At 43.9% G+C, this 12,627-nt stretch overlaps 1 protein-coding gene across 1 annotated transcript in view; it reads left to right on the top strand.

Annotated features, from left to right (window-relative positions):
* The window catches only part of LOC147990594 (uncharacterized), a 131,700-nt gene extending 119,530 nt beyond the window's left edge, over positions 1-12,170 (top strand). Inside the window, exons 4-5 of the mRNA XM_087538308.1 lie at positions 8,982-9,524; positions 12,121-12,170. Of these exons, the coding sequence (XP_087394434.1) occupies positions 8,982-9,524; positions 12,121-12,170 (593 nt within the window). The remainder of the gene's footprint in view (positions 1-8,981; positions 9,525-12,120) is intronic.
* Positions 12,171-12,627: the final 457 nt, after the last annotated feature.

Here is a 12,627-nt window from a genome sequence, read left to right on the forward strand (position 1 = left end):
GTTTAGCACATCTTGCACCTGTCCACTCATCATTTGCTGAAATTTATCATGCAACTCCTTATTCATCATGTTCTCCCAGTCAGTCTCGTCAGCTTGTGATCCTGCCATGGTTAGCAACAATAGAAACACACAAGAATATGATCCTACAGACTACTAATAAGAGGTGGTGGTGGGTGTCACAAATCCGTCAAGCAAATCTCAAATTCTTACCAGTTCTTACCCAGCAGCAGGCGGTGATCGGCAACCGTTGTAGTCAGAACTCTCAAAGCTTGGATAGAGCGATTACCAGGGAGAGTCAAACGCATGACGTAGATGTATGTGGAGCTGGGAAGGCTTATAATATGGTAGCAAAAAGGGTCGGCAATAATCAATTCAGAGATGCAAAGTTGAATAAACGCTCAACGATGGTACTGTGCTGGTCCTAGGCTAGACCGTGCTAGAGACGCGAGCCTAGAACACAAACAAAATCATGACGCTGCACGTAAACAAGGGAGGAGCACGCTCTGAATATTTTTTCTCTTTTTTTCACTTTTTTTGCACATTTTTTTCCTCTTTTGTTTTTTTTGCTCCGCAACAAATTTTTTCCGAAAAAGTGTACAAATGGTCCAAAAACTCCTAGCCAGAATTTTCCAGACTTAGTTTTTTTAGTTTGGAACTATTTTTCTTCTGCGGGTAGCACGAAAGTTTGGGAGTCCTACTCTATCATGGCTCAGAGTATCGCGTGATCTGGAAATCCAAAACAGAGTAACAAAATACTGGACTCGAACTAGGACTAGTGGCGGAGATGAATCTGGTGGAACTCGGACTGGTGGCGGTGATGAATCTGATGGAACTCGGACTGGTTGCAGATATATGTTGCAGGTGGACTCGGATTGGCGTGATGGCGGTGGATATGTGGTATATGGCAGCGGCGATGATGATGGTGGTATATGGCAGCGGTGATGACGATGGTGGTATATCGCAGCGGGGACAATGATGGTGGTATATGGCAGTGGGGACGACGATGTAGGCATGAAGAACAAACTCGATCTAAACTACGAAAAACTATAAAATCTCACCGAGCAACCTGAAAGTCTGATACCACTTGATAGAGGCAAAAAGGTGTCTCGATCTTTCGATGAGATGGTGGCTATCGTTTTGGTGGAAGTCGACTTTGACGATCCGACTACGAACGTGCGAGGACGTCGCACCTTAGCAATCGCTAAACCAACTCCGAGAGGTTACTGACCACGCCGGAGCACGATCAACCTGACCACGAGGGTCTATTTCCTGCAAGCAACGAAGAACAAGCAAGAAATTGAAATTGCAATCTGGATATTACGAATATAAGAGGAAAGCTTTATTGATGAAGGTGGGGTTCTATGACGTCTTGGTCTGGTCGTTGGACACAAACGAAGTACGCGAACTTGCCGCTATGGTGAACTTTTAATCTAAACAAACCCAAAGTCTAAACGATGCCCTAAGGGTTGTATATATGGAGGAAGAGGGGGGAATTTCGTGGCCCTTGGAGGAGGGGTCCGAAACCAACCCTAACTCTCGTTTCCCCACACATACGGACTCTAAAAACAGCCTATACTTAAGTATTTCGAAAATACATGGGCTTGGCCCAATAATAAGGTGACGCAGCACCTAGAATAGCCTCTGGACGAAATTTATGAAGTGGCATCTTGTATATTTCATCCAAGGTTTCATGCACTCCGTATGGTGGCTTCAAAGTCCTGAAACCATCACTTGTAACTCCATTCTGGATCACCTTGCGCATGCCATAATCTCCATGCTTGGTCTTGCTCCAGTGTTCATCCCTCTTATCCATGCCAGTCCCTTCATTTGTAAGTAAAACAAATGTATCCAATTTAGGTAGCATCATATTCTCATGAACATTAGATTCATTACCAAGAAACAAAAGTACCTGATAATTTAATTGGCGTGCGCGAGCTCTAGTAATTGGTCCAGTATGTATAGCAGCAGGGGCTGTGGGTGTAATAATGGTATTGATGTCCTCATCATCCTCCCCTTCTTGAAATGAAGTCTTCCTCGACGAAAGCTCATCTGCCTCACCCAAATAAGGCTTCAAATCTGCAATGTTAAAAGCGGGACTAACCCCAAAATCTGCAGGCAGCTCAAGTTTATATGCATTATCATTTATTTTCTCTAACACCTTAAATGGACCATCAGCACGTGGCAATAGCTTTGATTTGCGCAAATTAGGAAATATATCCTTACGCAAATGTAACCAAATAAGATCTCCAGGTGCAAACACAACATGTTTTCTACTTAGCATTCATACGCTCAATATTTTCCTTAGTTAACTCATGCATTTTTAAAATCAATTCAGCACGTTCTTTAGCATCAAAATTAACCTTCTCCAAAGATGGAAGAGGCAACAAATCAATAGGTGCACGAGGTAGGAAACCATACACAATTTCAAAGGGGCACATTTTAGTAGTAGAATGCAATGAACGATTATAAGAAAATTCAATATGATGCAAGCATTCTTCCCACATTTTCTTATTATTCTTCAAAACTGCCCTAAGCATAGTAGACAATGTTCTATTCACTACTTCAGTTTGTCCATTAGTTTTGGGGTGAAAAGTAGTACTAAAAAGAAGTTTAGTCCCCAATTTAGCCCATAAACATCTCCAAAAGTGGCTAAGAAATTTAGTATCACAATCTGAAACAATAGTATTTGGCACACCATGCAAGCGAATAATTTCACGAAAGAACAAATCAGCAACATTAACAGCATCATCACTTTTATGACATGGTATAAAGTGTGCCATTTTTGAGAATCTATCCACGACAACAAATATGCTATCCCTCCCCTTCCTTGTTGGAGGTAAGCCTAAAATAAAGTCCATATATATATCCTCCCAAGGAACACTAGGTACAGGCAAAGGCATATATAAACCATGAGGATTAAGTCGTGACTTAGCTTTTTGACATGTAGTGCAGCGAGCAACAAAACACTCAACATCTCGTCTCATCTTTGGCCAAAATAAATGTGTAGCAAGTATATCCTCCATCTCCTGAACGCCAAAGTGTCACATTAGTCCTCCTCCATGCGCCTCCTGTAACAACAAAAGACGAACGGAGCTAGCTGGAATGCATAGCTTGTTAGCACGAAACACAAATCCATCGTTAAGAACGAACTTGTTCCAAGTTCTCCCTTCCTTACAATTCTGCAATACATCTTTAAATTCAAGATCATGCATATATTGATCTTTGATGGTCTCCAAACAAAATATTTTAAAGTCAAGTTGTGAAAGCATAGTATAATGATGAGACAAAGCATCAGCAATAACATTTTCTTTACCCTTCTTGTGTTTAATGACATAAGGGAAAGTGTCAATTAATTCAACCCATTTAGCATGTCTACGGTTTAGTTTTCCTTGACTTTTAATGTGTTTCAAAGATTCATGATCAGAATGTATAACAAATTCCTTGGGCCATAAATAATGTTGCCATGTTTCTAAGGTCCGAACAAGAGCATATAATTCTTTATCATAAATAGAATAGTTCAGACTAGGCCCACTCAATTTTTCAGAAAAGTATGCAACAAGTTTGCCATCTTGTAATAACACACCTCCTAATCCAATTCCACTAGCATCACATTCAAGCTCAAAAGTATTATTAAAATCAGGAAGTTGGAGTAAAGGAGCATGTGTCAACTTATCTTTCAATACCGTGAAGGCTTCTTCCTATGAGGTACCCCAAACAAAAGGCACATCCTTCTTTGTAAGCTCGTTGAGAGGTGCAGCAATGGTGCTGAAATCTCTCACAAAACACCTATAGAAACCAGCAAGGCCAAGGAAACTCCTCACTTGTGTGACCGTTTTCGGCTGCGGCCAACTCTCAATAGCTTCAATCTTGGCTTTATCAACTTCAATTCCCTGTGGAGTAACAACATAGCCAAGTAAAGATACTTGATCGGTGCAAAAGGTGCAATTTCCAAGGTTACCAAACAAACGTGCATCACGTAGAGCAATAAAAACAGCACGTAAATGTTCCAAATGTTCCTCCAAAGATTTACTATAAATCAGTATATCATCAAAATAGACTACCACAAATTGTCCAGTGAAAGCACGTAAAACTTCGTTCATTAACCTCATGAAAGTACTAGGTGCATTAGTTAACCCAAAAGGCATGACTAACCACTCATATAATCCAAACTTAGTTTTAAATGCTGTTTTCCATTCATCTCCCAATTTCATATGAATTTGATGGTATCCAGTACGCAAATCAACTTTGGAGAATATTGTAGAGCCACTCTATTCATCAAGCATGTCGTCTAGCCTAAGAATAGGATGACGATAAGGAATAGTAATATTATTAATGCCTCTACAATCAACACACATACGCGACGTACCATCCTTTTTCGACAGTAAATGATAGGAATAGCACAAGGACTAAGGGATTCACGTATATAACCTTTGTCGAGAAGCTCCTGTACTTGACGCATAATCTCCTTTGTCCCCTCTGTATTGGTACGGTATGGCGCACGGTTGGGTAATGATGCACCAGTAATTAAGTCAATTTGATGCCCAATCCCTCGAATAGGTGGTAATCCCGGTGGCACGTCTTGTGGAAATATGTCAGCGAACTCCTGCAAAATGTTAGTAACAGCAGGAGGCAAAGAGGAAGGCACGTCCTCGAATGAAAATAATGCTTCTTTGCACACAAAAGCATAGCAAATAGATTTGCTAAAATCTAGATCATCAATATCAGATATGGTGGCAAGTAAACATGCACTTTTCAATTTAATTTCAGAAGCAACACTAGATGGCTTATTATTAGGCTTCATTTGTTGCTTAAATTCCTTTGCCACAATCTGATTTTCACTCTTATTTTTCTCCTGGTTTGTGATGCGGAGCATCCTATGGACATCACCATGTCCAGAGTTCATTTGGCAAGTGACACATGCGACATCTACTTCACATACGCAAAGGTGAATCATCTCCTTTACACGTGCGCACTTGACCCCTTCGAGGATGGTATACTACTTGACACTTCTCCCGTGTGCATGCATAGGTATTGTCGGATCTTCTCGGATGTCGATGAGGAGTGCAAGCGCCAAGGAACAAGTACACCATCCGCGAGGGAAGCATGGAAGCGACGACGGAAGAAGACGGAGAAAAGCTCCCAGGCCCCGGACATCCGTCCTCGCCAGCCCGGACATCTGGCGCGTCCGGAGCCCCCGGACATCCGGCCTCCAGCCCGGAAATCTGGACCCTGCTATTCCAGAGAGCAACAAGGTTGGACCCTGCCAGCCCGGACATCCGGCCCCAGCACCCGGACATCCAGCGTCTTGGGAAGGCCCGGACATCCGGCCCGACGCCCGGACATCCGCCCCACCCCCCCTGCCGGCGTGCAGCGCATCTGGGCCGTGGCCCATGTACCCCTTTGTCCCTTAGACTATATATACTCCCACTCCACCTACGTTCTAGGGTTAGCATTGTGATAGCTCATTTGAGAGATAGAGCTTCGCTCATCCATATCGGATCTACTCCATGAGAGAGACCGCGGCCCCTCTACGGAGAAGATTCACCTTGGATTCAAGACCCCTTTACGGGAAGATCCCCTTGTGGATTCAAGACCTCCTTCTAGGAGAAGAACCGGTTACCCTATGTATCGTCCTTTGTTGGATTTGGATCGTGTATCTCTTTGTGCTTCGAGGATCTAGCACATGTGTGACTATTCCTTGTTGGTTGAGTGTTTCTCTTGTGTTTCCCCTAGTTTTTCCCCTAGTGTTCTTCGTGTTCATCGCTGGGATCCGCTCCTTTCGTGAAAGATCGTCCATCTAGGGTTCCACCCTACATCATCTTGAATCAGAGCTTAGGTTGATCACGATTTCGGAGCCTCCCCGTTGTGTTTTCTAGCCTAATTTTGTTGTGTTCTTCCCCAATTTTGAAAATCCCCACCAAATATAGCCCCCAATTTTTTTTTGTGATTTGTTGGTTTGATGAAGTTTTGTTGATTTTGATCCATGGATTCGTTGTGTCTTGAGTAGATCTATCTTTCCCCCCAAGTTTCCCCACTTTCCATCCACGAAATCTCTCCAATTTTGATCTTGAAATCATCAATTTCCGCCCCCAAGTCGAGTTCCTCGAGTTCATCCTCGGATTTGGAGCCCGGACATCCGGCCCGAGCCCCGGACATCCGGCCACCCCGAAAATCTGGCTCCTGGAGCGCATTTCGTGTGCGGTTCTGGACATCAGCTCCTGGATATCCGGCCCGAGCCCCGGATGTCCGACCCCTGTACATTTCAGCTTCCCCGTTTCACTGTTTTGTCCATAACTAATTCATCCGGAGTCTGATTTTCGCGTTCTTTAGCTCGTTGAAAAGCTCTTGACATCCCCCTTCCAACAAAAATACTACCAACACCATTTGACTTCATCAATTTTGTGGAACTTTGGCATCTTTGCCTAGGGCTTCCATCATAACTTCCGCATAACCACCACCGACTTCCGCAACCTAACCAATTTTGTTCCCCATTGCATTAGTGGTTGCTTGAGTAGTGATGCGAGTCTCCTAAGGTTTTTCGGCTACTTAGGGACGGTTGCTTATTCATCAACCACCACCACCACCATAACTTCCGCATAGGCTTGCCCACCATACACCTCCGCCAACCCATATAACCCAATTTTGTTTATGTTGTGAGTTGTGTCTCCTAAGGTGTTTCGGCTACTTAGGGACCGTGCTTCCAACTTCGACACCATGTATAGTCCACCGCTTTACCCTCGACGTCCACATTGCGTACTCCGAACCCCATCATTGCACTTCCGCAACCACCACCGCTTTCCCGCTACCATCATTTGACATTTGACATTTGAGATTTTGAGTTCACGGTTTTTCCGTTTCCTAAGGTGTTTCGGCTACTTAGGGACGAGTCGCCATCATCTTGGTATCTCCATCAAGATCACCGCCACTCATCATCACCAAGGACGGTAACCTCCATATCATCTCGGTATCGTGGTATCCCTCCATTGTATATTCCCTTGCAATTGCATTGATAACCCCTAGCCTATTTTGCGTTACTTGCCTATCGAGACTAGCCATTTGAGTATTGCCGGCAACGTTACTTGTGCACATTAGTGATCTACACCATACATTGCATACATACCATATCATATCGGTATCATATCATCCCTTGTGCCTCAAGTTTGTTCCCACATATACACAATAGCTATGTTGGTTTGTGCATTTCGCAAAGTGGCCATACAAAAAAAATAATAAAGCTTTTAAGCAAAAGAGAAAAAGCAAAGAAGCTTGTAAGCAAGTGCCATAGCATCATACCACATTGCATAAGATTGTCATATCCATCATCTTGGATCATACCACCGGAACATCATATACATAGCATACTTGGGATAGAAAGTTATCTATTTTGCATCTTATAGGTTGTGCACAAGTGTCGTATCCGCCTATAGAGCAATCGTGCTAGCGTCTCTCTTGAGCTCATTCCTTGGTTGCACAACCCCATTTATCTATCCGTGTGTGTGTGTTTCCATGTGCCACATATTTCTATTGGTCTACTTGTTACACTTGCGAATTTGTGAATCTCTTTCAATATTATTGACTCTTGCTAACATTTTGCATTAAATTTTTGTGCCACTATCCTCACCGAGATCCACCATAAGCCTTACTTGTGTAGGTGTGAGAAACCGACAAGAATTGGTACCAATTGTGCTATTTCCTTGTCCACATTGGAGTGATCATTGATCCACTTTCAACTTCGGTCAAGGTACATTTGGTATTCGTTCTTCTCTTTCTACCACTCACATTTTTCTCTTGGAGTGATGGATAGGCAAGGCATTTCATCTTCGGTCTACAACAACAACGACAAGTTCGATGCCACGCACAACTCCAACAATGCCAAAATGCAAGCTCAAATGGAAGAGATCAAAGCCCTCATTAAGTCCTACAAGCGGTCTTCATCATCTTCGAGAAGACGCTCAAGAGCACATGCCTCCGAGTTACCATCTCTGGCAAGGTCACATCGGGATCGACACCATCACCATCACGAACGTGAAGGTCACGAGCTCAACACCAACAACCGCTCAACGACTTCACCATCTCCCTTGGCATCTTCGCCAAGAGACTTCAAGGCATCTTCGCCTTCGGATATACGGCATCTTCTCCAACAAGCACCCCAAGACTACACTCAAGAGAAGCTTCCCAAGCTCAAGTCCGCGACCTCCACGAGCTACTACGACCTCGACACCGACCATGAGATTCCTTTCTATGGGATTCTAGAACCCGAGGAGTATCTCGAGTGGGAGCATTTGATGGATGACTACCTCAAGCTTCATCAAGTTCCTCCCGAAGTTCAAGTGAAGTGCGCCACAAGGAACTTCCATGACTACGCGTCCACATGGTGGTTTCACGCACCTTCGGAGACCTACGACATGAGTTGGCCCAAGATGAAGAGAGCTTTGCGGCGAGAGTTTGTGCCTCCAACCTATACGGAACAACTTCACCAATTGGAGAACACCATCCAAGGATCCAAGTCCATCAACGAGTACTTCAAGGAGATGAAGATTGCCTTGCGACGAGCCGGCGTGAACGACCCCATTTCGATGAAGTTCCACTTCATGATGGGATTGCACAACGACATCTCCAAGACGATCTTCCTCGAGAACTACAAGTCCCTCGACGACAACTACATTGGTGCTCTCAAGGCGGAACAAGAACTCATGAACGCCAAAGTTTCTCTACCTCAAGCTCACTTCGCGACGACCAAGCTCCATGAGAACGAGCATGAGGCTAGTACCACCACGATGTCCAAGCCCGACGAGCTCCAAGATGCTACTCCCAAGTTTGACTTCACCGCCATCCCTCTTTGTGGCATTGATGATGCCGAGTCTACTTCGACTCTTTTTTAAGATGGTGCGGCGACAAGTACTACTACGGAGAACCTCAAGGACAAAGCTTTGGAGGCGAGCGACAAGGTGGCGAGCAAGGATGATGCATCCATCTTAGAGGCGAGAGTGATGATGTGCCATCTTTGGCCTTCATCCACGGCGACAACAACGAGATGGTTGAGCATGGGATTTTCCCTTCTACCACGTCGACGTATGATGACTTGAGTGACTTGTGCCACCATATTGAGAGTGAGAGTGACTTCACCACTAGCCATATATATGTGTTGCCACAACTCCCATGTGAGGAGAGCCACAACCCCCACCACTTGAGTGAGATGAGTGACTCCACCATATGTGAGTTTGAGTGCACCTATTTTGAGGGAGTGAGTGAACCACCACATAGAGAGAGTGAGATAGTTGATAGGTCATGTGAGGCCACTTTCAAAACTAACGACTTGACCTCTACCTCTATTGTGCCTTCTCATTTGGTGCTAGGTCCCTTATATGATGATGCGCCGATTCGTGATGACTTCGTCCTCCCCTTGGACAAGACGATGGCCATGGTGGAATATGATGCACCCCCCACATGGTTCCATCAAGATGAAGATGACAACCATTTGGTCTTTCCCACCTCACCTTCACCACTTGAGTGGAATGAAAATGGTAACATAGGTGACGGTGATGCTCTAGTCCCACTAGTGGACATTCTTGACATTGATTGCTTTCATGACGTTGATCCCCCTATTGACATGCTTCATGCTAGTATGATTTCCCCATGCGATGATTTACCCATTTATGATGAGTATGATGACTGCCATGTGGAGTCTCTTAGTTGCGATGCCATGTTACATAGGATTTCTTGTGACAATTCTCTCGGTCACATCATGTTTGCCAAACCGCTTGACTTGTCATATGCTATGCATGAGATCGACCACATGTCATATTTGCAATCTCTTCATAGTGAATATGCATATGCCATTAAGATTAACCCAATTTGCACTTCTGCCATAGATGACAAGCCCATGGTTATCGGCATTTGTTTTTCTTGTGACGATATTGATATGCTCCCTTTGCATCCTTTATCTCATATGCCATGCCATGACCACCTAGCTTCGGATATGCATTGTTTTGGATATTGTCCATTTTCTCCGTATGATGTTTCAAATATTTCACATGAGGAGACCCCCATAGTTTCCTCATACATTTTAGGAGATTTTGATTCATTCCATCCATTGCATGATCCTTATACTTGTATGCTCAATTAGCATCCCCATCGTGTCATACACAATAACTATTCTTTCATGATGGATGACATGTTCTTATACCATGCATCAAATTTCTTTGAGCGATGCTTATCTTGTGCTAACTCTCACATGCACATACACATCATGATGGATGATGTGTACATCTACCACGCACACACAATTTTCCCTTTATCTTTGTTTTGTGTAGGTACTCACGCATACTCATCAACCTCTCAATCCCAAGAGTTGACGAAACGAGCTCTTGAGAGCAACGATGATTTGGGATCCCGTGGACTATCCTTACCACCGTTCTCTTCACGCAATGACTACGCGCATCTTTTCTACTTGTCTCTCACATGGTTATGGGTTATTGTCCATTACATATCATATGCCCATCTTTCCATGTTCACTTTGCATGATATGCTTATTCCTATGCTTTTGCCATGCATTTGTGACCCATGCTTTGCTTTACACATGATGATCGATTCTCATACTTGTATGTGTATTTGCAAGCGTGGTGGAGATATTGTTTGTTATTGCCATGATTGCTTTGTGCCCCATACCTATGATGATACTTTCATCTTGCTTTGTGTTCGTGCTTGCGATATGCCATGTGCATTGCCTATGCTTATTATTTTGCTCACATGACATGATTCCCATGATTTACTCTAGTGTGTTGCATCTTCGCTCCACTATCTTGCACGACCTGATTACTATGCTTGCTTGCCTTGTTGCATCACCAATGATTCATACTTGCTCCTTTCATGCGGTTGATGACAACCATTACCATGCTTTGCACATGATTGTTATTGCTTCTTGTCATTTATCTCCATGTGTTGCCTCTCTCATGCTAAATGATTTGACATGTATTGAGTGCAACAATGCCCTTAGTCTTGATAATGAGTTTGCCCCCATAGCATTCTCACATATAATTGGAGATTTTGACATATTCCTTGTGAAGCATGCTTGTCTTACCTCTTTGCACCATATACCTAGTGCCATGAATATTGCCATTGTTGCATCATATTCTTCACGTACTTATGCTTCTAATGGTTATGTGCAAGAGAAGAGAACCATCATGATCGATGATGTGTTTATCTACCATGCACATACGTTTTTTATTTTGTTGTGTGCATGTGTAGGATACTTGGACTTCATGTCAACTTCCATGTCACGTGAGTTGACAATCCGAGCTCTTGAGAGCGAACCACCTTCTACCACGATGATTCTACATCACACTTGCTTGTACTTCGGCATTGTGAAGGACGCACAAGAACATGCTTTCAAGGTGATATCCTTCTCTTTTGAGAACCCCCAAACCATGATGATACGGGGTTGCCCAATCTTCACGGAGGATCGGCTCTATGTTGCGAATCAACGCCACCTGAAGGGTATGAAGGAAACCCTCGATCCCAACCAACAACGCTGTCGGGTAAAGGATAAATAGTGCAACCTGACGAGACCGAAGCTAACTATTGCAAATGCAACAACCAGCGACAAGTATTCGCCCAACCACACTCTTAGTTCCAATCCACGCAACCACGCACGAAGTTGGAAGCACGAACTGGTCGCCGCCTCAACGGCTGCTCTTGTAAAATCACAAAGTGAGTTTACCCTCTCACAAGGCAAGATTACAAGAGCTAAGGAGGAAGTGAACCCTCAAACAATATTCTGGTTGCACTTAGCTAACCTATGCTGAAATCAAATTGCCAAAGAGTTGTGGCTGAAGTGGGGGAAGGAGTATTTATACTAGGAACAACCCTCCTAGTTTAGGTGTGAAACCAGGCCAAAAGAGGGGCTCAAATTCGTGCTAACCAGCTGGTCAAGGGAGCAAACTCATGGAGCCTCGCGCAGCAATTAATGCCCTGGACAGCTTGCATTGGAACTCTCATATCCTTTGACTCAGGACTCCATATGATGCACCGTTTGATTTTCCTGAAAGTAGACTTCATATGCTCTCCATTTTGTACTCCCACACATGCTAGATGCTCATATATTTGTGTTGCATGATTCAGCAAGTTCTGGGACGAATTCTGGAACTGCACATGTAACAATAGAGTGTTGAGATGGCTTGCTATTCTTCCTTGCGGTGTAACTAGTTGTCCTTGTCACCAAAACAAGGCTTTCATCAGAGTTGAAACTTGTTCTCTTTAAACTTGTCGAATGGGCTCCAAAACTTGGTTCTTCATGTGCTGAATGTTGTTGGTTGTCCTCGACATTGTACCTAAGTAAAATCAGCACACGAGATTTAGGCAGTATAAAGTTCTCATGGTCATTTGTTTGGCACGGCTCCTTGTCATGGGACCCAAATAGATCTTCTTTGTAGAAGCTTCACTTGATGGCTGAGATTTATCATCAGGAGAAGATGATAAATGAGGTGAACCTGGGATGTCCTCATCATCCTCCCCCTCTTCAAAAGGAGTCGTCCTCGACTCTTGACCCTCTTGATCGAAGCATGGAGACAAATCAGCAACGTTGAAAGTTGGACTCACAGCATAGTCTTCAGGAAGCTCGATTTTGTA

The sequence above is a fragment of the Triticum urartu genome, chromosome 1A (genome assembly GCF_056163025.1).
Source record: "Triticum urartu cultivar PI428250 chromosome 1A, HENAU_Tu73, whole genome shotgun sequence".
Taxonomy (NCBI): domain Eukaryota; kingdom Viridiplantae; phylum Streptophyta; class Magnoliopsida; order Poales; family Poaceae; genus Triticum; species Triticum urartu.